General features: G+C 38.6%; 1 protein-coding gene across 1 annotated transcript in view; it reads right to left on the bottom strand.

Annotated features, from left to right (window-relative positions):
- Positions 1-26,648, bottom strand: part of SGIP1 (SH3GL interacting endocytic adaptor 1) — a 181,468-nt gene that overhangs the window by 27,626 nt on the left and 127,194 nt on the right. The window contains exons 19-21 of the mRNA XM_089780458.1: positions 23,893-23,898; positions 23,147-23,206; positions 22,190-22,249 (exon numbers count right to left, since the gene is read on the bottom strand). Of these exons, the coding sequence (XP_089636584.1) occupies positions 22,190-22,249; positions 23,147-23,206; positions 23,893-23,898 (126 nt within the window). The remainder of the gene's footprint in view (positions 1-22,189; positions 22,250-23,146; positions 23,207-23,892; positions 23,899-26,648) is intronic.

The raw sequence follows: 26,648 nt of genomic DNA, 5'->3' as shown, positions 1-26,648 counted from the left end.
CATTTGGATGATTGGCCCACATTTTGTTATCCATACATACATACACATGCACTTTTCAGATGGATGCATCAAACATACTTATGAAGAGGATTTCTTTGGTGAGAGCAGAAATCAAATGCATTCACAGTTTAATGCAAAAGTGCTTAAATGAGTTTATCCAAACGTCAGAGACCAACCATCTAAACCTAAGTCCACAATTAGGCTCATGCGAAAAAGGCGCAGTTCTTTCATCTAGACAAGCTAATTCATCCCTAAAACCAAATATAGACACACATATTGAACAAAAGATATGATTTCCTAAGCACACATCATACTGAACTACAAAGTAGGTTTTTCCAGTGCACTGCATGGATGTGTAATAATATAATATAAAATTAACAACTGATGCCAAAAATGATTGATATGCAGATTAAACAAACCCTCTTTTGCTTCCACACAAGTTCACTTTTGCCCTTTCATTCTAAATTCCATGCTGCCACATTCTACCAAGGTATTATGGAAGACAACAGACATCTTGTACCTGACCAAACATCCTTAAAACCAGCTCAGCAGATAACAGATGTAATGAAATCCCTGAAGCTAGGTCTGGAGTAAAATAGTTTGAACAGCAGCAGCTAGATCCTTAAAATTTCACCTTTCTTGGTCAGGTTGAAACATTCCTTAATTCTCAGGATTCTGAAGACTCAAACACTATAGAGCCTGTGACTGCATAATTCATTTTAAAGGGAGATATTTTATTTCTGCTAAAGTACTCATGTGGAAGGCATCCCCAGTTTCTCTACACTATCTCACACACATCTACAACTTAGCAACTCTGCACTGTGCAACACTTTAGGAACAGAAGGTCAGAGGTGAGACCCTATCCTTATCACAGAGAGTAGCTAACTCTCAAAAGATGATGAGCTGTAAAATTTCTACCTCAAAGAAGGACTATCTATTGATAGCATTTTCCTTTCATAGATGGACAGTACAAGATTTGAAACAAAGAATGATCATAAAAAGATATTCTAAAATACCCAGATACCTAAGCAGAGTGTCTGCTGGACACTGCATCATTCCACATTAGTCTAAACGAATATCTGTTATGACATTCACCAAGGCAGCCCAGAGTTATTCTGAGCTCATGTGAAAATATTAGAATAGGGATTAAATAAGCATGGGACAGAGAAGGTCTACAATATGATGAAGAATTGAGCTTACATTTGTAGGAAACTGCATCCATGAATTATCATAAATACAGAACTAGGATAGCACTTCATTTTCTATTTCCAAAATCTTAGTTTTCAACCAGATAGAAATTATTTAATATCTTTGCATATCTAATTTTAAATCCCTTATTATTTATCCCTACTTCCAAAGGGCAGCTTTTTTGTAAACATGTTCCATAATATAAAAAGTCAAAGTTCTATTCGATGAAGAAATGAGACTAGTGAAAGATTTTTGTATCGATACTAAAAATGTAGAACTGATCTGGGAAGTGAAATTTTGATAATTTTAGCATAGCTTTAGATGTGTATAAAAGATAAAATGTGGTAAAAACTGGTTACCTTTTAATTTAAGAACAAATGGGGTTTTGTTATTTTGAGAGTAATGGCTACACATTTCTATGTTTGGCTGAATTTGGCGCATTCTTTACTAATTCTCAAAACCAGTTTGACATGAGCATCCACAATACAATTTCCCATAGACTTCCCAAGCTAATGTGCATGAAGCACGGCCTGAAAAGATCATCTTCTAGGATCAGCAAGGTTTAGTTTGCATGTCCATTTGGTCTTTGTCCTCTTAGCAAAAGCTAAGTACAGAAATGCCAATTAAGATAACAATTCTTGTAATATGGACTATTGCCTTCAGGAACTGGACTGAGACCACCAATTCATTTCACAAAGTCTGGTACACAACCATCTTTTGGCCACAACTTTCATTCATAGAGCCAGCTGAATGAATATTGTAAACAATTATGAATATTCAGTCACAGTTTAAAATGAATTTCTTGGAACGTTATCATATCTTTTCATCTTCTGTGATTATTTGAGTGGATGAGTTTGCCAACAGGAATATTCACTGAAACAAAATTCTTAGTGCACTGGAGAGAATGTTTGTGGAAAGCAAATATTTAATTTAGTAATATGAATACTGTAGTCACTAGAAATTAACTTCATATAACCAAGTAACAGAAATATACCCCGTGACCTTTGTGTCCAATCAAAACAAAACATAGGTTTTAATACTCAGTCAGACACTTGCAGCAAATGATCTATAGATATAGAATTCTGTGAATAATTTTGAATACAATTCAAACAATTGTGAGCTTTTCACAGACAATTTATAAATAGAAAAAAGGAAACGTTAATAAAATATCTGATTTACTGAAAGTTGGCCCTGCTCTCTCTACCAGTGTTTTGTTTTAGATTCTCACTCATGGCATATCAGTGAAATGCAACACAGAGTTTGTTACTGCAGACAGAATCAAATTATGAAATACAGACCTGAAGTGAGAAGACCTTAAGAGTTCAGTACTGTACAGCTGCAGAGTTTTGGTTTGGTCAGGATTGGGATAGAAGATAAGATCATCACACAGTATTACTTCTTTCTTTCTTCTACCTCCTCAGGAAAACAAAGCATCCACCAGTTGACCCCATTTTTCAGTCTTGCGCTGTCTGTTCAGGGATCCGTGTCATGACCATGGACTTGCCTTCTTTTGCTATAATTTTGTATAATGTGTGTCCAAGTTTCTTTTTCTTGTCCCTGGTGGTGTTTATATTATCACATATGGTGGAAGTTGTGTGCGGGGCCATCCTTAAATTGAGTCCTAAGTAGGTCTGTTGTATTCTTACACAATATTTGATGCTCTAGATTCCATTACTCTTAGAATTTTTTTCCACTCTTTCCAATGGACTCTGAAGACCTTCTGCAGTATGGACTTTGGAATCTTATCAGTTTCTATGACTTTGCTCCATAAAGGAGGATAGGCCTGATACTGGTGTTCAAAAACATGTATTTTTGTGTCAATACCCATGATGAAAACTTTCCAAATCTTTTTACAATTTTGAAACTTGTTTGATACTTGCCACTTGATTTCTAGCAATGTGTCTCTACAGTGGCACATCTTAGTTCCAAGATAGGTAAAATGACTTGCTTCTAGTATTTCTTCATCCCCTCTAATGGTTACTTTTGGGACACTGATGTTTTGCCTTTCCCTTTTGATGAATAAGGCAACTGGTTTTGCTATACTGCCAAAAGCTGAATCTTTTCTTCCATTAAGACAGTGATGTGTCAAACTAAGCAGAACACAGTCATCAACAAAATCAAGGTCATCCAATTGTGCTTAATCATTTGTCCATAAAATTGATCAGTTGCCTTCTGCAGTTGTTTTCTGCAGGATACAGTTAACGTCTGAGAAGATTTGTGACATGTCTAGAATGGGGCCACCTCTTCCTATTACCAACATATTACTATGCTCACTCTTGTTCTCCTACAAGTTATTCTACAAGGTGACCTCCTGGTCAAAACATTATTGTTTTCTTTACTTACTCTATTCAACATGCTTTGATCTTTTACCTTTGTTCTATTAGTAGTCTGTACACTGACTTAACACTCTCTACTTCTATTAGCAGTCTGTACACTGACATAATCACTCCACTGCTTTTATTGTTCCCCCTTTAGAGACAGCTTTGGATAACAAAGGTACAGAGAGCCAACAGTGAATCAACAAAAACACTTACATTTTAGGCAACAATAGCAACCAGAGGGTTGTAGAGGGTGGTTGCTCTTATCATAAATTATTTTTACGCAAGCACCCGCAGGGAACAATTCACTTGTTCAAGATGACACAGAACCCAGAATAAATCAAGAGTACTACTAGAGGAACTCTCACTCTGTTTGAAATCAGGTCTCTCAAAACTAAAGCAGTGACAGCAGCAGCAAGTGTGGATTTGTAAAATGTCACAGAAGATTATAGTTGCCAGGTGGTAACAATCATCTCCACCATATTTATACATATATGACACACATTTGAAAATTATTATCAGGCATCTTCTCAAGCTTGAGGTAGATATTAGATAGTTCTGAAGACTGGGACATATGACAATAAAGAAATCATACCGTTGTTAGGGACACAATTTTTTTCTTTTTTCAGAGAAGCTAGCTCTAAAGTCTAATTTCTTGGAGGTTAAGTAAGGTGCATGCATTCAGTTGTGTACATGAGAACTGAAAATTACAGATACTGCTCAGAATCAGAAGCATCAAAAATATCTTGACAGAAAAAGAGGGACTAAAGCTCCTTAGCCACCAAAAAGCAGAAGAGCTTGTGATTCACTATCATGCAACTGTTATCCCTGGGGGGGAATTTGCACTTGGAAGGCAACATAATCAATGGAATAAAGGTTTTTTTTGAGTAATTTATCTGGCCATCCATTTTAATAATTCAATTAATGTTTATGCCAAGAAAGGTATAATTGGGCCACCAAATCTTCAGTCACACCAAAAATTAAATAAGGATAAGGCTTTGCAGGGTTTACATACATACAATGGAAACTAGTGAGTGTTCATTTGTTAGACAACGGGTTAAGCAAAATGTAGATTCCACTCATAGGCAACAGATCCAAGAGGAATTAATAAATTGCAGTACAGGAGATTATACAATCACATACTTCACTATAATTAATTAAAACTGCCTTCTACATTAACACTGCTGTAGGAGACTCTGACATTTGGTTGATCAGACTGCATAACACTGTTTACAGTCAGGATAATTTGGGAACAATGTAGTTATAAAGGATGTTCTTCCTAGTATGATTAAAGAACCAAGAATGGCTTTGTCCATCTCAAGGAATCTAAGTGAATTCTACCACGTCATAAGTGAATTCAGGTTGCAGAAAGCATGTGTGTGTTTCTTCTATGGACAGGAGAGGTATTTTGGTACTCCTTCACTAATAATCTTCTCTATCAACCAACTGTTGATACACCTCAGTTGTTTAGTCATTTGTGAGTACAGTAATGAGACGTATATAATTACCTTAATAGGTAGATGATGCCTGTCTTTTCTTTTTCTAAGCTTTAAGGAAAAAGCATTTTGACTGAAGAATAAAGATGAAATATAGTCTTTTAGCTGCCAAGTTCTCAGTCACTGCAGTCAGTGACATCATCAACTATAGCTGGAGGCACAGAAAATCCTCGTATCAGGTCTTGTCACAAGTCACTTGTCACAAAGTATTTGGAAACCCCTTTCTTCCTTTAGGGGCTCAATCCTGGAATCCTTTATGCATATGGATTGTCCCTTCAAAAGAGTACTGCTCATTCCTATTACAACTATATTTGAAGGATTACAACAGTGTTTCCAAACATTCAATTTGAAAATCAGGGGTGGACTGAGTAGGCAAGCCCAGATTTTTGAAAGTATTTAGGCCTTGCTATACTCAGTGTTGCAACACCTAACTGATTTAAGAGCCTAAATCTCATTTTAAAAATGATTTAGACACTGAAGAGCTCAAATACCATTAACTGGAATTGAATTAGGATAGTGTCCTAGGCAGTGTTCCCTGTAAGTTGAGTGTTTGGACATCCACCTAGGAGAGATTCAAATGCCACCCAGCTGACTAGCAGAGAGCCTACTGCCAGCAGCATGTGCTTCTGCTGGTGAATGCACACAAAAATTATTCTGCACATGGATGGAAAAAATGGAGAAGGAATATTGGACCTGGATCTGAAACCAAATCAGAATGAAGACCTAGGTTTGATGGGTCAAAGTCTCATGAGCTGTTTTCCCAAGATTTCAGCCAATCGCATGAGATTTCCACAGTTTTAGGAGTTTGAGACTTCATTCATCTCAAAGAGTGAAGTCGCATAAAAATCAGCACAGTGCTCTTCAGAACAACAGACCCTTTTTTAATTCAAATGCTTCTGAACAGGAACAAGAAAATCAGTTCCATCCAATTTTAGAGTCAACTTTGAACCAAAATCACAGGATGGGTTTAGAATACAAGGGTCTTGTTTGGGATTATTTAAAAAAATACAGCTTCATATACAAATGATTTGAAATCCCTACCAGAATTATGTGCTAGAAGGTTTACGTTTAATGATGCGCCAATTTATTTTTTAAGTACTAACATCAGTTGTGCATGCATGTCTTGGGGGCAAAGGGGAAGGCTAAGCTAATATAAACAGTGTGGCTCCCTTACAGAGATTTTAAGTGTTGTTTCAAGGTCCATATTTTATAAACTTTTCATTTTGGCAGGATGATCTGCCAGTGAAGATGAAAAATCTTGATTTTTAGTAGGACTTTACATTCAGTTTCTTGTCTTACATTCCAAGGCAGGAAGGGACCCTCTGAACCAATCTAGTATAAGAGAGATCCTAGAACACCCCAAAAGCAATGCTTAGAATATATCTTTTTGAAAACCATCCAGTCTTGACTGAAAAATACTCCACAACACTTGGTAAATTGTTTTTAACTCACACTGTTAAAACATTATGCTTATTTCTGGATTTAGCTAGATTCAACTCCCGAACACTAGATAGTGCTATGTTTTTTCTAGTAGGCTGAAGAGCCTATTGCCCATGTAGACAGACAGCAGTCAAGTCACTCCTTAATCTTTTGTTAAGCTAAACAGATTGAGCTTCTTGACTCAATAACTATAAAGCTTCTTTCTTATCTTGTAAAACACTTGTAGTCATTTCTGTAGCTCTGAACCCCCTCCAATTTATCAACACCTTTCTTGATTTGTGGGCAGCAGAGCTGGCCACAGTATTCCAACAGCAGTCACATGAACATCAATGCAATTGCTCTACTCCTATTTGAGGTGCCATTGTTTATACATCCCTGGATCACATTAGATCTTTTGGACGTAGCATCACATAGTGAGCTTATGCTGTGCAGATTATCCAGCATGAACCCCAAATGTTTTTCAGAGTCATTGCTTTTGAGGATGGAGTCTCCTGTCCTGTAAGCATGGATTGTATTCTTTTCCCCTAGATGTATATACATTTAGCTTTATAGGTTGCACCACACAAGACCACTCTCAGGGCGGAGGAGGGAGAGGGTGTCTACACTGCACCCTAAACTCAAAATAAGATACACAATTTATACCATGCAAATTGAGTATCTTATTTCGATTCCATTTCAAAATAGCTTATTTTGAAATTTGGTGTGTCTACACAGTGCCAAATGTTGAAATAACACAGTATTTTGAGACCCCCCTTCGCCCTTGTGGAATGAGGGTTACAGGGATGCCAAAATAGAGCACCTGTTATTTTGAAAAATATAACCACAAAACAGCTGGGCAGGGTATATGTACCCTGGTCAAGTAACATCTGTGGTTAGGACCACAGAAAGCCCAAGGGCCAGGAGCTTAGTGGCAGGAGGGCTGGGAACCTAGTGGTAGGTGGGCCGGGGCCGTTATCTGGCAGCCTGTCTGGGCCCAGGGCAAGCATATGGCAGCCCAGTTAGGGTTGATGCCAGTGCCAGAGGCTGGTGCCAGAGCCAATGATAGCAGGACCAGGGCAAGCATTGAGGACTAGAGCCAGAGCCAGTGGCAGAGGGGCCGGAGCCAGCATCCGACAGCCTGGCTGGGGCTGAAGTGGATGGTAGCCTGACTGGCACCAGCAGTCCAGTTAGGCCAGAGGCAGGGGGACCGGTTGAGGTGAAACAGAGGCAACAGTGGGGAGTGGCAATGGGTTCAGGGGCCGGTGGCAGGAGACCTCCCCTGGTCTGGCAAATTTCCTCATTTGGATTTGGTAAGGTCCTGAGGGTGCCAGACCAGGGAAATCCACCCTGTAATAAAAACACATATTGTTTGCTGGCACCCAACTTATTTAAACAATTCAGAAGACAAATCATTCCAAACCAATGACTTTTCTTCTTCGTTATTTCCTACTCCACCAGTTTTTATGTCATCTGCAAACTTCATCAGTGATGATTTCATGTTTTCTTCCAGTTCAGTGATAAGAATGTTAAATTATGTAGAGTTAGCAACCAATCCCTGCAGTACCCTAGTGGAAACATCTGCTCGATGATAATTCCCCAGTTACACAGTTACATTTTGAGATCTATCAGTTAGCCAGGTTTTAATCCATTTAATGTGTGTCATGTTAATTTTATTTCACTCTATTTTTTTTTTTTTTTGGTCAAAACATTGTGTGGTACCAAGGCAAATGCCAATATAGTATATTAGTTTCTCAAACAAACTTGGAATTTCATCAAAAAAAGATATCCAGATAAGTTTGACAAGGTTTATTTTCCATAAGCTCAGGTTGATTTGCATTGATAAAATTATCTTCCCTTAATTCTTTATTAACTGAGTTTTGTTTCAGACAATCTATTATTTTGCATGGAAAGGATGTCAGGCTGACTTGGTTATATTTGCCCATTTTAGAAGTTGAAAAACTGAAAGAAAGTTTGTCTGGAACAACACCAGTGCTACAAGACTTATTGAAAATCAACATAAAGGAATAGCCAGATCTTCAGCCAGTTCTATAAAGAGATAGTGTCTCATTTTAGACCAGCATTTATGCCACTGAGATTAAACCAGGCACATTTTTAAAAAAATAATAGATTAAAAAACAGTGTAAATTTAATTTTTATATCAGCAAATGTAGTCAGCAAATTTTGCAAATTCAATACCTGCTTTAATTTTCTAAATATAATTTAATCGTGTAATTTCAAAGAACAATCTATTGTACTAATTAGCAGTGTATTTTTTTCCATGTTGAATTGGAATCTTTTTATTTCTATAAATTCAAGGAGAGAAAATACATGTTTTTAAATGCATGCTTCCACTTCCCCAATTAAAAATCTCCATGGTGAATGATGAATTACTTCTATTTAAAAAAAAAAAAAAAGTCTAATCTATTTTTCTCTTAACATAGAAGTACCCAATATTTCTGTTAATTTTTAGATTTTTATTTAATATTTATGCAGTGATGCCTATCCAATGATTGCTTTTGTAATGTCTATGTCAAAACTGCATTTTTATTTATTGTTTTTTGTTGGCTGAATTGCTTCTGCTTATTGCCCAAATTATAAAATTCTACCCATGTTATCCTTCTACATTGGTTAGTAATCTATTGAATACATAGTAATTGACAAAGGAAAATTAGTAAATCATATTAAGCACCATTGTTTTGGTAGATTAGTTTCCTATCTACTGAAATAACTTGTCATATTATCCAGTCACTTTTTTTTAAATGCTAAATTTGAGTGCAACTCTAGAATGTAATGCATCTCTAAGCATCCCTTGGGTACATGGAGCAAATTATGCATCTGGGTTTTTAGACCAGGTTAAATTAGGTTTTATATTAGGGGGAAAAAGCCAAATCTAGTGTTTTATCTATTGTTTTAGGTAACAAATCCATTTTTCCTAGAAGCTTCTTTTCTTGTTCTAATGCCACTATATATATGGAAATGATCAACAGATCCTTTATTTAGATACACTACTTTCTGGAATTAAACCAGTATGAAACCATATGATAGTATGGCAGGCATCACAAAAAAGAACTTACTATGACATGCTATTTGATTTTATTACAGCATTGGTAGTACATACTATATATCTTACAACAAAATGTTGCTAGTAGTAAGTGTTGCTTTAAAAATGGCAGGTGTCCATTTAAAATCCTACACATTTAACTAATTCTGAGTTTAACTGTAAAAAATTAGTACGAGTTTATAAAATATATCAACAAACATTGCTGGATAAAAGAACACGAAAAGACCAAATTAGTCCTTCCAAAACACCCTATCGATGTAGCTCAAGGACCGTGTTTAGGTAATGCGTGGTAAACAATGGGCCTGGAAATTAATGAACAAAAACTCGTGTGTTAGAAATTAGGCCTAATTAGGTCTAATAAGAGGACAGGCTATTATACCCATCACTACCTTTTGGGGTTCTTTAAAAAAGAGATACTTGCGAGAGAGGGGAGGTTATGGATGGACAGAGGCTATCATGACCCTGGCTGACTGAAAGAAGGGGAAGAAGTGAGCATCACCCATTATCTCTTGGAAACCTGACCTTCTGCATACTAATTCTGAGAGATGCTTTGACCAAACCAGACCAGAGTGGGAGCCAGAGGGCACTGCCACCTTCACTGGCTCAATCCCAAACACCATCTGGATGCCAGACTCTCTCTCTTCCTTCCCTATTTCTCATCTCTCTCCTGTTTCCTTCTGCTTAATAAGAGTCAAGATTAGCCAACTAAAAAAGTTTTTGTTTCCTTGTTTTCTGGGGCAACAACATTGCTTTAAACCCGAGAACAGGAAAGGCAGCTAAAATCAATAGGCTGAATGGTCTGATGCCAGCACAAGTTCGCCAGATCTGAAACTTGCTCATCAGACCTGCAGAGACAGAAGCTGCATTTTTCTATTTTAGTTGTCCTTTTTCCCCTTTTGTATGTTGTGTCTTATTTTGCCTTCTAGGAATCAAGACCAGACTTGAACAACAGCGAGAATTGCAGCTCCAGCCCCCCTCAACTAATTTTTTCTCCTTCCCCAAAAGGGAAGACAATTACCACTGTCTTTACTGACACCTAAGGTCATGTCTACACTAGGATATTATTTCAAAATAACTAAATTTGACTTAACTTCCGGTTTTACAAAATCAAAATAGTGTGTCCCCACTACAGGGAAGCCTCGAAATTATTCCGAGGCAGTCACCATTATTGTGGACCTTGACTGAGAGCCCCAGGAAGCCCCAAAGAGTAATTTTTTGAATTACTCTGGAGAGTAGTTATTTTGAAATAGTGGCACCAGGGCGTCCAAAATAATGCTATTTTGAAATAACTATTTCAAAATTAGTGTTCTTCCCTGAGGAAAGCAGGATTACAGATTTCAAAATAAAGGCCTGTTATTTTGAATTGCTGGGGTTGGTAGTGTGGACACTCTGCTTTTAAATTCAACCTAAGGGGGTTATTTTGAAATAACACCCTACTGTAGACCAGGTCTAAGAGACTGTCAGATCAGAGTTATTTTTCCCCTTTCTAAGGATTCTCTCCAGCTAGAGGAAAAAGGGATGCTGTTAAACTGATCACCTTATTTAATATGTTACACTTCAGTTGTTTTAACTGTTTTTCCTTCCTTTATGTATTGTTTTGTAAAGGGTCACAAAGATTTTTAGCAATATGTTTCCCATGGAACTAAGCAGGCTAAAGTATCTGTGTACCAAACCCCAAAACTTATTTAGCACTCTAATGCTAGACAGTGACAATGTCATATTCACACTTAAATTTTAGGGTCTATATGTTCCATCTAAATTAATACAACAGGTCTCCAAGCATTTTACAAACAGTAATGAGTTAACTACCTCAGAAGAATTCTGAAGGCTAAATATTTTTCTTTTCTTTTCTTAGATAGGGAAATCAGTGCTCAGGTGACTAGATCAAGGTCACACAAGAAATCCACAGCACAGATAGAAACAGAATGCAGATATTCCAACATCAACTCCTATGCCTTAAATAGAAGGCCATATTCCCTATCTATCCAACATTCATCCAAGTATACCAATGTAACAATAGACCCTGGTCATCTGTGGGCGGAACTGAACCTAGAATTGCTGGAGCTTAGTGCATTAGCCTCGACCTCATAAGCCAGCTGACTAGTAGCAATATAGCAGACTCATTATTCTCTCTAAGTGGTCTCAATGTCACTAGATGGGACAGTACACCACACTCTATTTACACACACACACACACACACACACACACACACACACACACACACACACACACACACACACTTTTCTCTCTCGGTCTGTTGCTTCCTAGTCATGTCTACATTAGCAAAAAGAAGCATCCAAACTTCAACAACTACAAGTTTGGTAGCAACATTGTGAGTGGTAGTGAAAATGGGTTTTCAAGAATTTCAGAGCTGCAAGGCAAGAATTTCAGAGCTGCACCACTGTTTGCAGTTGCTGGAATATAGGTAATAATTTTGAATGTAGACTGTCCTCAAACAGGATAGTTCAATGCAATCAACTTTGAATGAACATTGACATGGCATAACATCAGGACAAAATCACATAGTGCCCTTTCATATATCACCTGATTCCCAGATCTACTGCAGCTGGCTTCATCTTACCAAGAAACCCATTTTTCTGGTGTATCATTCACTGAGTTAATCATGCTAACCAATTCCAAGTGCTATCAATCTCCTTTTATACCATCATAGAACAACTCATAGTTCAAATCCAAAAATAAACCTGGACTCCAAAAGTTTGGGATAGATAAAGAAATATTATAAAATTAGAACTATAATGTGTGGAAGTGAAATTACTGTATTCAATTATATTTATTTCAAACAAGATATTCTCATCACAACTTTTCCAGCAGATGTTCAGGTTACCCAGTGAGGATCTGCATGTAGAATGGAGGTGGGATGAACAAAGGTGGGTTAGCTGTGAGACACTGATACTCTACTAGTTTGAGAGAGAGTGAATCAAGGACTGCGGGACAGGTATACCATATGCACATGGTTTTCCACAGACAACCAGCAGAGAATCTCTGGAAAAATATAATACCGCCTGAGGTAGTACTAACATAGCTACAAAACCTCTCCATCCATTAGTCCCGGGAAAATTCTGCAATTGTAGCATCTGGAGCCATAGTAAAATTGCAGAATTCTTCCCAGGGCTATCCATGCCACCAACTCTCTCTCTTCAAGGAAGGAGATTGCTGACAGGGCAATGAATAAGAGCCTCAAGAGTCCACGAAACAAAGCAAAATCATAGGGTATGTCTACACTACCACCCTAGTTCGAACTAGGGTGGTAATGTAGGCATACCGCACTTGCAAATGAAGCCCGGGATTTGAATTTCCTGGGCTTCATTTGCATAAGCCGGCCGGCACCATTTTTAAATGCCAGCTTGTTCGAACCCCGTGCCGCGCGGCTGCACGCGGCACGGGCTAGATAGTTCGAACTAGCAAGCCATTCCGCACTATCTGTACGCCTCGTCGAGGTGTACAGATAGTGCGGAATGGCTTGCTAGTTCGAACTATCTAGCCCGTGCCGCGTGCAGCCGCGCGGCACGGGGTTCGAACAAGCCGGCATTTAAAAATGGCGCCGGCCGGCTTATGCAAATGAAGCCCGGGAAATTCAAATCCCGGGCTTCATTTGCAAGTGCGGTATGCCTACATTACCCCGCTAGTTCGAACTAGCGGGGTAGTGTAGACATACCCATAGGGTGTATATGCTGAAGGCTTCGGAGGATCTCAGGGGAGCCAAAACACACATCTGCTGCACTGAGCTAGAGCATTAGCTAACTCTGTTTAACATCAGTGGCCTCAATATCTTCCTTGCTTTCATAAACCAGAAAACAGTATAGGTCCATCTCATAGGCCACAGACTATGGCTCCCCTCAGCACATTCAGAACCAACATGAGGAAATCAGCAAAATCAATCCAGAGAAGAAATCCCAATTGTCTCTTCCAGATGTGAATTCCTCTGCAACCCAGCTCCATGACAGTGGCATATCTAGTTTTGTCGATGGCACAGATGGATAGGTCTCTTAGCAAAATAAGATCTATTTTGAATAGAGGCTGCTGCTATTTAGCAAACTGTCAACTGCTCAGAATGGCTGCATCAGATACAACTACCCAACTGAATGGTTGCATAAACAACAAGGAGTCCTGTGGCATCTTAAGGACTAACAGATTGGTGCCACAGGACTCCTTGTTTTTGCAGATACAGACTAACACGGATACCTCTCTGTGAATCATTGCATGTGTGTAGGATTGTACTTAGCTAATAGAACTCTGCCATGCTTTTCAAAATGTGGGTCTTCAAACTACATATTCTTTGTGTGTACAATGGTTGATCTATTACAAGGCTACTCAACTGTAGAAGCCCGATGGGGCCACAGAGATACTCACAGCACATGCTGAGGGCCGCGACTTAAGCGTGGTTGCATATATATGCAAATATATGTGCAAATAGCTTCTTTCACACTGACAAGCATTAATACAAAGATTAAGGCAAGACTACACAATATGCAGGCCCCATTTAAATCAGATCTGCTGATATTAATAAAATGCAATGTTTACCCAATTTCTACCCATATGACAGCACTTTTAATGAGCAGTGACAGTCCAGGAATTTAACTACTAAACTACATATCAACAGAAGACCATTATATTGACTCACCATTGTGGAGCACGTTCCCAGTGGAGGCCATGTTCAAAGGATGCCACCCACGGTCCATGTGTTGACCCTGTGTAAACCCAAACCGCACAGTGGCCCGCATACAAATGCGCTGCATACGGCCCATGGGCTGCATGTTGAGTAGCCCTGATCTATTATCTCCAGATGAGATGGCCCAGAATACTTAGCTGAGCCATGTCTCCCATTCTAATCTGAGGATCACTGAGCCAATTTAATACATTTTAGAAACAATTAACTTTTGAAGGAATACATAAATTTCTTGCATCTGCAGACATGTCTATCCAAAAGGGGAGCTACATATGAAGTGCTGCTTCTTCCTTCTCCAAGTTAGGAAAAAGGAACTTAATCACTGTAGTACATCTGCCTGGTATCCAGTCCTCAAGAGTGGCCAAGATCAAATGCTTTGAAAGAAGATGCCAGATACTTCCATTGTGGTCAGTTATGAAATAACCTGCCTATAAAACAATTTTTTTCCTAAACTCTGTCAGTTAATTATACTTTTAACACTCTGTAGCATGGGGGTTACTCTGTTTCTGTGCATGTGCATAAACATGTCTGTGCACACAGCCCACACCTGAATGTTCTCCTTATGCATAACAAAATCTAATCTTTCTAAATCCCATTAATCTCCCCAGGACTAGATCACCTGTGGAATTCACTACCAGATGATTTTACATGTGTATAAAGTAGTATTTTTTATCAGGTTTAAACACACAATTTTTAGATTTCACTGGCTATCCCCTTGCTCTTGTACTATTAAGGAAACAAAACAGATGATATTGTCACCATAAACCAATTAGGAGATTACATTGATCCACATATGTACTATTTGGGACAGTGATAACATTATTCATTTTTACAATCTTATATTTTTCTTTCAATAAATTTTTACAAGTTAAAATATGTTGGAATATTATAAGAAAGCACACAAAAATCAGATTATAAATACTATTGCAATACTGAAGATTAAGAAGGAGTCTGAGGGAAAACACACTAATAGGGATTAAGGGGTAGCCGTGTTAGTCTGTAACTTTAAAAACAACAAATAGTCTGTGGCACCTTAGCAACTAACAAAGATATATATAGTATCATGAGCTTTCAAAACCCACTTCATCGGATGAGCTGGAAATGCAGCACATTCTCTGACAGCAAATAAAAGCCAAGTTAAAGTAAATGTAGAGCTGATTGCAAAATGTTGGGAAAAACTTCTATCTAAAAATAATTTTACTGAAACGAAAATATTTTGTACTGTGTCTAAACATTCTGCCTCAATTCATTTCGCATTATATATGTATTTAACATGTTATTAATATAAGAAGAAGACACCCAAACCTTTCAACACTATCAAAATGAAACAAATAGGTTTTCATTTTGCTATCAGAAGCCAGGCAGAGCCTTCTAGGGTAAAAAGCCTCCGGTGACAATGTTCCCAAAGATTGTGGAATTTTAAATTACACACATTTTAAATTAAACTGAACATTTTTCAAAATGTCTGCTTTTTATGCTGAATTGAAATAAAAAAATAAAATTTTGCAATTTCCCATGAAATGGAAATTCTGGTCTTGAGGATAGACTCATAGAAGAATCATAGAATCATAGAATAATAGGACTGAAAGGGACCTCGAGAGGTCATCGAGTCCAGCCCCCCGCCCTCAAGGCAGGACCAAGCTCCGTCTACACCATCCCTGACAGATGTCTATCTAACCTGTTCTTAAATATCTCCAGAGATATCATGGAAGATTAGGGTTGGAAGAGGCTTCATCTAGTCCAACCCTCAAAACAGAATCAATGTCAACTAAATCATTTGTCAAGCCCTTCCTTAAAAACTCTAAGATTGGAGATTCCACCACCTCCCTCGACAACCAGTTCTAATGCTTCACCACCCTCCTACTGAAATAGATTTTCCTGGTGTCCAACCTTGACCTCCCCGAATGCAACTTGAGACGACTGCTTCTTGTTCTGCAATCTGTTACCACTGAGAATAGTCTGGTTTGCTCCTCTTTGGAACCCCTCTTCAGGTAGTTGAAGGCCACTATCTAATTCCCCCTCATTCTTCCCTTCTGAAGACTAAATAATCCCAGTTTCCTCAACCTCTCCTTATAAGTCAAGTGCTCCAGCCCCCCAATAATTTTTGTTGCCCTTCACTGGACTCTATTCAATTTTTCCACATCCTTTCTGTAGTGGGGCCCTCCAAAACTTGACGCAGTACTCCAAAGGTGGCCTCATCAGTGCCAAATAGAGTGGAAGAATCACTTTATTCAATCTGCTGGCAATGCTCCTACTAATGCAGCCCGGTATGCCATTAGACTTCTTGGCAACTAGAACACACTGACCGGCTCTAAGTGAAGCTGTGTAGCCTGTTACAAGGAATTTATCTGTAAAGGGTTCATTGTTTCTCTTGTGCTTTTGTAGATGTAGATGTTTTCCTGTATGCAGTTTAAAGTATAGAAAAGTATAGAAAGTTTAACGTTTCATATTAAATATTCAGTAGCAGCAGTAGTGGTGAAAAAAGAAGGCTGTTAAGGTGAACCAAAATAAAGTCATAAATGACATGGATTCTTGAAAGAGGTAATGAAAAGTTCTCTGCCACTTTTATTTTAATGGAAGTTTTATTTGGTCTCCCGCATGCGTGCACATATGTGAGAGAGAGCAGAAAGATGAAACATCAAGTAGAATTTAGACACTGAAAAGATCTGTTCAACTACTAATACATAGCAGCTATTGAACTGATTAAAATTTTATTAAAGCCAATGTGAAAAATATATAATACACAGATTAAGGAAAGAGTTGTTGTACATTTTTATACTTTTGGATGGTTATATTATCTAAAAGTATAGAAATCTGGTTTAAACCTTATAAAATACATATAGTACATAATCTGCTATAACTCAAATTTAGATGAATAAATTTAATACAATTTAGATATTAGAATCTGAATACTCTGGTACATCACTCATGAAAAGTTACACAGAGTTGGTTGTAGAAAATAAATATAGGAATAAATGTAGAGTGTCCTTCAGTAATTGAGCATTTAGAATAGGTTGTCCCATAATAGATAAAATCCATCAGGGAAGTATTTCAGTTATTCTCCAATTTTGCAAGTCATTGGCACTCCAGCTCACCTCTTCTGGTATTGCCGGTGTTTGATGTGCTCTAGATGTCCCTTAACCTGATGTCATCTTACACCATGAGCTGCCACATCAGCTAAACGTAGCACTGACTGATTCCAGTTTCTTTCAACGCTCACTCTTTATGGGGGTCCCATGTGCCTAGGACTCTGACAATCAGTGAGTTTGAACCTGATAACGCCTAGCTCTCAAAGCCAGAGGGATGTATTTCTCCAGCTTTTGAGATCAGCATCAGAGACTGGAATGCTGTTTTGAAAACAGAACTGTGACATCCACCATGACGATCTTCTTTTGGACCTCAGTGAGAATGATGTCTGATTGTTGTCAGTTGTCAGTTCTGGGGAAGGCAGAGTTCACAGCCTCTTTCCCTATGATGGTGGGATGGCTCTGACAAGGTGATGTTGGATGGTGTTGTGTGGTACTTGGCAAGCTCTGGAATGGGGCTTGCATCTACATGAGATGGCAGAGCCACACTTTCTGCATTGCTTGTCCAGATTCCCATGATGGACGGCTCTGTTCAGCAGGATGCAGTTGACCTGGGCCCCTGTGGATGAATCTCCAAGTTGGAAAATCAGATAAAGATGCCCCCAGGGAGGAATTGATTGCTAACACCCCATTTACACATCACCTTGAAGGTCTTACCCTGGTCCAGCTTCCATTTCAGGTTTTCTGCATACTGCAAGGGGATAGAGTCCCTCAATGTCCTTTCCAGCATGCTTATAGCTCATGGAGTGATGTCTGTATGTTCCATGTTCTTCATCTGTGGCACTAAGCCTCTTTGCTCCTGGTGTTCCTGATACTACGCCCAGTGACAACCAATAAGCTTCTCCAATCATCACATATAATTGCACTTGATCTTTACCAAGAAGGTAAGGACCTGCCTTTTTCAATACTTTACCCATTAGTTTCTCAGCTACTTTGGCATCATAGCAGCAACAACTGCATTAAAAGAACCCTAAGAAAACCAACTGGCAGGTGATGGAATGTAGGCACTGTACCTAAGTTGAACTTTGTCAATTTTTTCAAGATATTAGCAGCCCAAAGGAAAGACTTGGCAGCTGTAACTCTAATGCTGATGTGTGCAACATTCTAAATGCTAAGTGATGAAAGCAGCTCCTAGGATTTTTTTTATCCATAGTAGAGTTACTACAGCAGGAATCTGAAATAGTACATACAGCAGCCAAAACAGTTTTCTGTTTGGGTAAGTTTTACTAGTGGAAATATGAAAGGGAATGCTTTGGGGGGCTTTTTCAGAGGAAAAAGTTCTAATTTATCTACAAATTAAAGTAGTAAAGTATGAATCACCTGCCTCCCCCTCACTGGTGAAAAGAACTGTTCAAGAACTAGTGCACCCAAAAGAGCAGCTAGCAGGAAAAAGAGCTTCAGGAAATATAAGCACAATCATAGAAGACTTCAGATAGCAAAATGGTGATGAGACTTCTATGCTTTGCCTCCTTTTTTTGAGGAATCTAATTTAAGAAACAAGACTTTACACAACTTCACTCTGGATGTCTTCTAATCCAAGGCTTGGAAACAATGGTAAAGTGTCAGATCCCACAGATCCACTTATATGGCAACCTTTGGGATATAGCCAATGACAGGAAGGAAAAAATAATTCCACCATGGCTTTTGTAAAACCCGGAGGAAGTTTAACCTTGGCATCTTCCAAAGGATGTTCAGATGAAAAGACTGTGGGAATGATACTCCAGTCAAATTGACTTAGGTTATTGAAGCAATGTCTATTATTTGCCTACTATCCTTTGCCTAACTGAGAACTTCTAAACTCACTCCTGGCTAGAATATACTCATCTGAGAGTGGACTATAATTTTTCCCAAATACTACTTCCCATATACATTTTATTTTAAAACCCTGTCAATTTTGAGAAGCTTGCCCTAAATTTGGAATCAGAGTTTCTCCCTCTTTGCCAATCTCCCTGATTTACATTCTAGCTCAAGAACTAATGTCAAAATATAATCTGTATCAGTGGTCCCCAACCATTTGAGGCTGCCGGGCGCCAGGGGGCATGGCTGTTCACCTGCCGGGTGCCAGAGGGCGGGGACACTTGTGCGCCCGGGGGCGGGGCCCCCCATGCGCCGCATGCCCGGGGGCGGGTTTCCCCCCCAAGCGCCACGCGCCTGGGGCCAGTGGGGGGCCCCCCCAAAGTGCCGCACACCCAGGGCCAGCGCCCCTCCAATGCCACGTGTCCGGGGCCAGCGCTCCCCCCCATGCGCCGCACGCCCAGAGAGCGGGCGGCCAATTCGTGGCGCTCCCAGGGCCGGCGCTCACTGTGCGCCATGCACCCGGGGCCGGCTCCGGCACCATGCATGCGCCACATGCCTGGGGCCAGGCCAGCCCCGAGCACTTGGCTGGCACACACAAATGCCCCCGCGGGCGCCATGGCACCCGCGGGCACTGTGTTGGGGACCATTCTATATATTTCCTTAAACACCATAGGCTGCGTCTAGACCAGCAAGTTTTTCTACACTTGCCAGCTGTCTACACTGGCCTCTTGAATTTCCACAAGAACACTGACGATCTCATGTAAGATTGTCAGTGTTCTTGAGGAAATACTATGCTACTCCCATTTGGGCAAAAGCATTTGCACAAGCGGGCCAGTGTATACAACATGGTATTGTTTTGCACAAAAAAGCCCCGATCGCGAAAATGGCGATCGGGATTTTCTTGCGCAAACCCGTGTCTAGATTGGCACGGGCGCTTTTCCGCAAAAAATGCTTTTGCGGAAAAGCATCCGTGCTAATCTAGACGCTCTTTTCCGCAAATGATTTTAATGGAAAAACTTTTCCGTTAAAAGCATTTGCGAAAAATCATGCCAGTCTAGATGTAGCCCATAACGTATAAGCATCACATCTCTGCATCATACTTGAAAAGCACTAAGACTGTCCACATCTGAGTAGGTAAATAGAACACAACGCTTATAGTACAGGCATTTACATCTTTATTGTAAAACAGTATTGATGTATAAGCAGTAGCTGACTTTCCAATGTTAATAACTCAGCCAATACTTTTTAAATATAAAAAAAAAAATCAGAGGAACTGGATGGCTCGGAGGATTATTCACTCCTGTTCTTTTCAAATTATCCGTACACACACCATATGGCTCAGGTTATCGGTGTCCTACAATTACCACCATTTACTAGCTAATCTGCTGCATACAGGAAAGTTGATAATCTCAGTCCAATCTCTGTTAGACAATTGCCTACATCATCACATTTGTCACTATGTGCAGTCATATCAAATAGCAAGCTAGCTGCTGAATGGGCATGGAGACTTGATTACACTTTCACCTCTTAAACTTGATTCCTAGGTCACACTTGGGGTCTTTAGTAGGGAATGGAGGCTTGCACTACTTTTGCCCAGGTTCCCATTCTCTTTAAATGCAGAGGACTTCAATCTCTAGTGCTGCCAAACTGGTAATTCTGATTAGCAAGAAACTCAAGTAAACCACGCAGACCAGACAAATGGACTTTTTTCTTTTTAAAAGTCTCAAGAGGTGTAGCTGTGTTAATCTGTAACTTTAAAAACAATGAGTAGTCCTGTGGCATTTTATAGACTAACAAACACACAGAATCATGACCTTTCATGGATAAGACCCACTTCATCATACTCATGAAAGCTCATAATCCCATATTTTTGTTAGTCTCTAAGGCTATGTCTATACAGCAGCATTATTTCGGAATGACATCAGTTATTCTGAAATAACATAGTCTGTGTCTACAGAGCAAACAGCTATTTCCACATAATGTTAAAATATTGTCAAGCTAGAGGACTTCTTACTCTGACTACTGTAACCCTCATTTTACAAAGAATAAGGGAAGTCGGAGGAAGAGTGCTCTAACTTGGAATTCCTGCTGTGTAGGCAGCACCAAAAGCCAAGATAAACTATTTCAACTTAAGTTGTGCAATTGATATAGCTCAATTTGAGTAGCTTATTTTGGCTTTAGCTCTATTGTGTAAATGTACCCTAAGGTGCCATAGGACTACTTGTTTTTTCTTTTACACACACTTAAATATTAAAGGCCAAAGAGATTGTGTTTTAATTCATTCCAATAATAGGTGCATTTTTAGCCTCTAATGGGTTTTTAAAATTGACTTGAATAAAACCCTGTAAACGAGAATTTATAAGGGACAGGCTTTACAGACTCAACTATAATAAAAGAGTTGGTAAAGGTTATTTGTAATTCAAAGTGAACAGACTAATGGGATGGCTCTCTAATTCATAAGGGTAACTCACTTTTATAGACTGACTGAAAATTAATTAAATCCAGTGCTGGGATTATGCAGATGCTGATGGATTTTGTCAACTGTATTCAAAGTACAGTAGCATTTGGGCACAGTGCCTGTTTTCCTACTTTTACAAAATGATGAGTAGTGTCCTTAATATAAAATCATACAGATTTTTTTTCGCATTACTCTCCAATATACCCTAGTATATCACAGGTTTTCTAGGAAGTTTAAAATGGGCAGCGTGTAATACTAGTTAAACCACCCAGAGGAGGGTAAAGGCCAAAAGAAAATAAAAAAAAGTAATTTAGGTTTCAGTCATATTGTGTAATGATACATTTAGTGTACCAAGTGGTTTGCAAAATAGTGTAAAAAGAAGCCCTGGTTGACAGAGTCAAGTTCCTTGGCAATATAAGTGATTTAGTTCTAGGGAATATATTCATGATTTACACAAGAATAGTTTCTTTTTGTCCTTGAAAAAAAGTAATTGAAGGGAGACAAATGTACAAATCAAATTTAAATGATCCTTATTGAACTTGTGATATGATGTCTTCTAAGTAGCCATAGCATTTTCATACAAAAAGTTAGAAGGCAACTTTTGAAGGAAACTGTAGGACTTAAATAGTAAGAGCAAAGGGGAGTAAGTTACAAGCTGGTATGCTATGCACTACTTACCTTCAAAAGTCAAATAAAACTTTCCTCTGTCAAACCAAACGAGGGAAGGCTGTTCATTCTCTGTATGGCCAGGAGTTGAAGCGGGTTGGGAAAGGTTAAGGAGAGGGAGAGAGAAGGACACAGTGTGAGTCACAGAGCAGGTAACTTATCTCACTATGGGGGAGGGAAGAGGCACTGCAAGCTGTTAATGAACAAGGAAAAGGGGGATGGTGTTTAAAATTCTATTTATTGGTTTAGAAAACAGAAAGCAAAAAAGCAAGCTATGGAAGCCTAGATGGAGGGGTGCTTTTGCTCGCTTGATCATAACGCCTATGTGTGGTGTAGAAAAGGCTTCCTATTCATGAAAGCTGGGTTAGTGTATTTAATTGTAGTAGGTTTGACAAACTTTGTAACTTGCATTATTTTCTTCATTTCCAGTGGTGCTTAAATAGGATTAGCAAACTGTATTGGGCAGGATGCTGTACTTTACATTGTCTGTTGGATATGTTATAGTCAAATGCATGTATTTTTAAAAATGGAATGTTAGGTCATAAAATTCCAGGTTGCGTGCCTGGAGTAGAAAGCGTCTAATTGATTGTTTTTCCTCTTCCCACCAGAATTGTCAGTTTATTTGGACTCATACCACCTTAAAAGTACTGGAAAAAGAACATTATAGATATTATGTACTGTTGAAATAATTAGAAAATATATTTTTGAGCAGTTAAACGTATTCCTTCAATTTAAATTCACGAAACAGTAGGATGTCTCCTCTCAATCTTTTTGGTCACTGAGAAACTGTCATGCAATGTGCTGCTATTTTTTGTGGCACAAGTTCCATTTTTAAATGTATGGATGTCATATGCACTGGACATTCATGGTGGTTGAAGAGAAAGCATGTCCATTTTTTAGGCATTCTTATGAGACAATGGCTTGGAGTTGTATTCCAGATTTCTTGAAACCACTCTGCTAGTACAGTACCTGCAGGCGTTTCACAGCGCCTTTCAAACGAGGGCAGTTTGCCAATAAAAGCATCATCTTCTGATACCATGAGCAAAAGAAATGTAAGAGACAAAAGAATAAAAACAAATCCCAAATGAAATCAAGCAGTGCACTATATCAACAAAACGCAAAGAAGAATTTAAATGGAAAAAAAATGTAAAGGTCATTGAAATAAAAACGACGGAGACTTTTTCTTTTTACAACACGTTATTCAAACTGCACAAGCAACAACAAAGAACAAAACCCAAATCACAACAAGAGAAAAATAAAAAAAACAATTCTGTTCAATATTCTTTGGATAAGATCCATTAAATTGTAATCTTTGCAACTAGGAAAACAATCCTAACATCATAGCAGAGATAGTTAAAAGCTCTGTTCATTACTATATTTGGATTTGCACAGATACATAGAATAAGTGCACAGGGAATGTCTTTTGTATAATTATCTGAGTCTAAAGAGCAGCCCATGCCTCAACACAATGCAAACCCAATACTCTTTTTTTTTTTTTTTTTTTAATTTTTGAAAGACAAGGCCACTTACTCTGCCATAAGGCAGACCTGACGGGTTGTCAAATGTAAGTATAGGGCTCCCTCTTTAAGAGTCTAGTTCAGAAGTGCCTAGATAAAGTTTGGACTATGAGTCACTTCCCATATAGACTCTGAGCTATGAATGTTCTGCAACTACTACTCTTTTCTGTTGATGACACACAGCTGCCTTAAGGAAACCACTGACTGTTTGCTTTTCTCCTGTCACTTATTTGGAAGGACTACTTCACACAATGCAGTCAACCTGTGGAACTCATTGCTAGAGGAAGTTGTGAAGGCCAAAGTACCACTGAGCTAAATAGTTAGATAAGCTCATGGAGGATGGTTCCATCAATTACTTTTAGCTAAGACGGTCAGGAATGCAAGCTTATGGCCTGACTGCAAAAAGTTGTGACTGAATGAACCCTTGAGAATTGCTCTGCTATGGTCATTGCCTTAAAGAACCCAACAGTTTCCACTGTTGAAGACAGAATACTGGACTAGATGGGCCATTCCTCTGACCCAGTGTCACCATTCTTCTGTTCTTACTCCACATTTTGGCAGCAAAAACATATAGCTTTATTTGCTATAGCATAGCCCTACCTTTTGCCTCTGTCTCTATTAATTTGTAGCAAAAATCCACATCAGGTCAAAATGGAAGCAGCCAATGGCATATTCAGTGGCCACAGAAATAGCCACACATTAACCTTTTTATTACACTGGGGAATCCTGAAGTGGGTTGCAGTTGTATTCCATATGGCACTTGAATCACGTTTATATGAAATGACAACATAATAATCCATGAAGACTTAACCCATACATCTGAATTGTTCATAGTATGCCTCTCAAAAATCTTCCTACCTCTGCCAACATCCATGCACACCTCCATGTAACACAACAAGGATATATTTTGATTTTAAATTGATAGATAACCTCAATCACTCTTCAGAATCACTCTGTTTCTGGGAGAAAGCAATAAGCACTCCCAGGTGGCTTGTGACGTGGGACAAATGAAGGGGGACTTTGACAAAACAGATATTTATGCTCTCACATTCCAGCACTACTCAGGAAGAGGGTTCATGTGGTCCCAGAAGTAGAACATGAAATGGATTCTATGATTGTCCCATTACTGACTACAATGAATATACTAAAAAAGATGAGAGAAGACACTCATTCCTGATGCTAAAGAAAAGCCTGACTGTGCCTAGTAATTGCAAAATTTATTCTGTAACAATTCATCTGTGTTAAAATAGGAACCCTGTAATGAGGCCATGGCTGCTGATGAAGAAATTAGGCTCTCTCTTTCTAGTATGTACACTCCCTCATGCAAAAAGATCACTTCTTTCAAATTAGAGACCCAACATATGCAGGGACTATTAGAAAAAAAGGGAGCAGAGGCCTGCCAGAACTCTACCTTCTGCATTTGAGTTACCAAAAAGGAAGCAGCTTTCCTGAACAGGTACCTCTTCAAAAGTGTTGAAATCCCACAGGACAGAGGGGAGTTTGTGGATTAATATAGGACCCACTGTTTTTGATTTGCTCCAGGTGAAGTGTTGGTGCCCAGGGTCACTTAGGCAGCTTTTACAAGGCTGCATCTTCAAAGCAATTTAAATATTGGTTATTGGGATGTTATCTACATACATCCATTAAAACTAAAAAACAAAACAAAAAACAAAACAAAACAAAAAAATGCCCACACTTTAAAAGCTTAAGCAGCATACACAGAAATTAATTTCCTGAAGGAACAAATCCAAGTTGGCACCATAGATCTTGTGATATGCATTTGTGCAGGTTCTCTTATTTTTAATGTAAGTATACTGTGTGCTCATAGTGCACAAGAACAATTTATTAAATTGATGAGGGAACTAACACAATACAATTAGGAATATCAGATTTTAAGCCCCATATTCAACAAAAGCTACTTACTTCTTGTGAGATTAACAACCAGCTTTTTAAACAAAAGAAATTTAGATAACTTGAAACAGTAATAATACACATCTTATTTCTGGATACTGCTTTGAACAAACCTCTGAACCTTTTGCCATTCACCTGTCCCTCAGAATAATTAACTTATACCAAAGTTATATACCAATAACCTTGATTCTGATGCTCAAAGCTGTAACCCTTACCTCCACCCGTATTGGTTTCATCCCCCAAAAGTGCAATCCAACAATGGAAAGGGTAATTAAATCCACTAGTTGCTTTTTTGGTACTTAGAGCCTTAAAGGAAGTATATTTGCAAGATCATCCTGTGCTGTCCTCTGGTACATTATATACTGATTGAAGGAATGGAATGAAAATCCAAGGAGGGAAGCAGAAACACTTTCCTTCCACTGACAAAATGTGCATGTTCAGGAAAATTTAATAGGTAGAATTCAACACGATTACTGAGAAGAAGCATATTTATGTTTCTTACGTTGGAAAAGATTGTTCAATTCAGTGAGAAAAGGGATGCCGACATGTTGGCAAAACATGGCATATTTATCTCAACAACTAGACCTGCCCAGAGTCATCTAAATTTTATTCCAACTTTTTATAGTATATCTGAAATACAAGTCATCTTGTTCTTTACCTTTGTTTCTTTATGCTATTTGCTATCCTATTTTCAAAGTGTGCTCAGTGATAAGGATCCAAATATTAAATGAAAACTTATGCTAATGAATACCAATTTCAGAGTTGCTATATGAGAACTACAAATCACACATTTTCCTTCCATTTACTCCCCATGATATTTAGCACACACAAAGCATGGATCCTTGCTGAACCCAGTCCTATATGCATTATAGGAAAATATATCCTAATATATATTATAGGAAAATATATCCTAATTTGGATTTATTAAATTATGTGTTGATTGAAATGCATTCAATTCAGAAATGCTACTTCTATAAGGGTGACCATCAGGAAGTGGGAACAGAGAACACAAACATAAAGAAGGCATTGGGAAAATTTAAAAA

The sequence above is a fragment of the Pelodiscus sinensis genome, chromosome 9 (genome assembly GCF_052426305.1).
Source record: "Pelodiscus sinensis isolate ZL-2025 chromosome 9, ASM5242630v1, whole genome shotgun sequence".
Taxonomy (NCBI): Eukaryota; Metazoa; Chordata; order Testudines; family Trionychidae; genus Pelodiscus; species Pelodiscus sinensis.
Note: the sequence above shows the minus strand (reverse complement) of the source record. Positions and strands in the feature narration are given on the sequence as shown.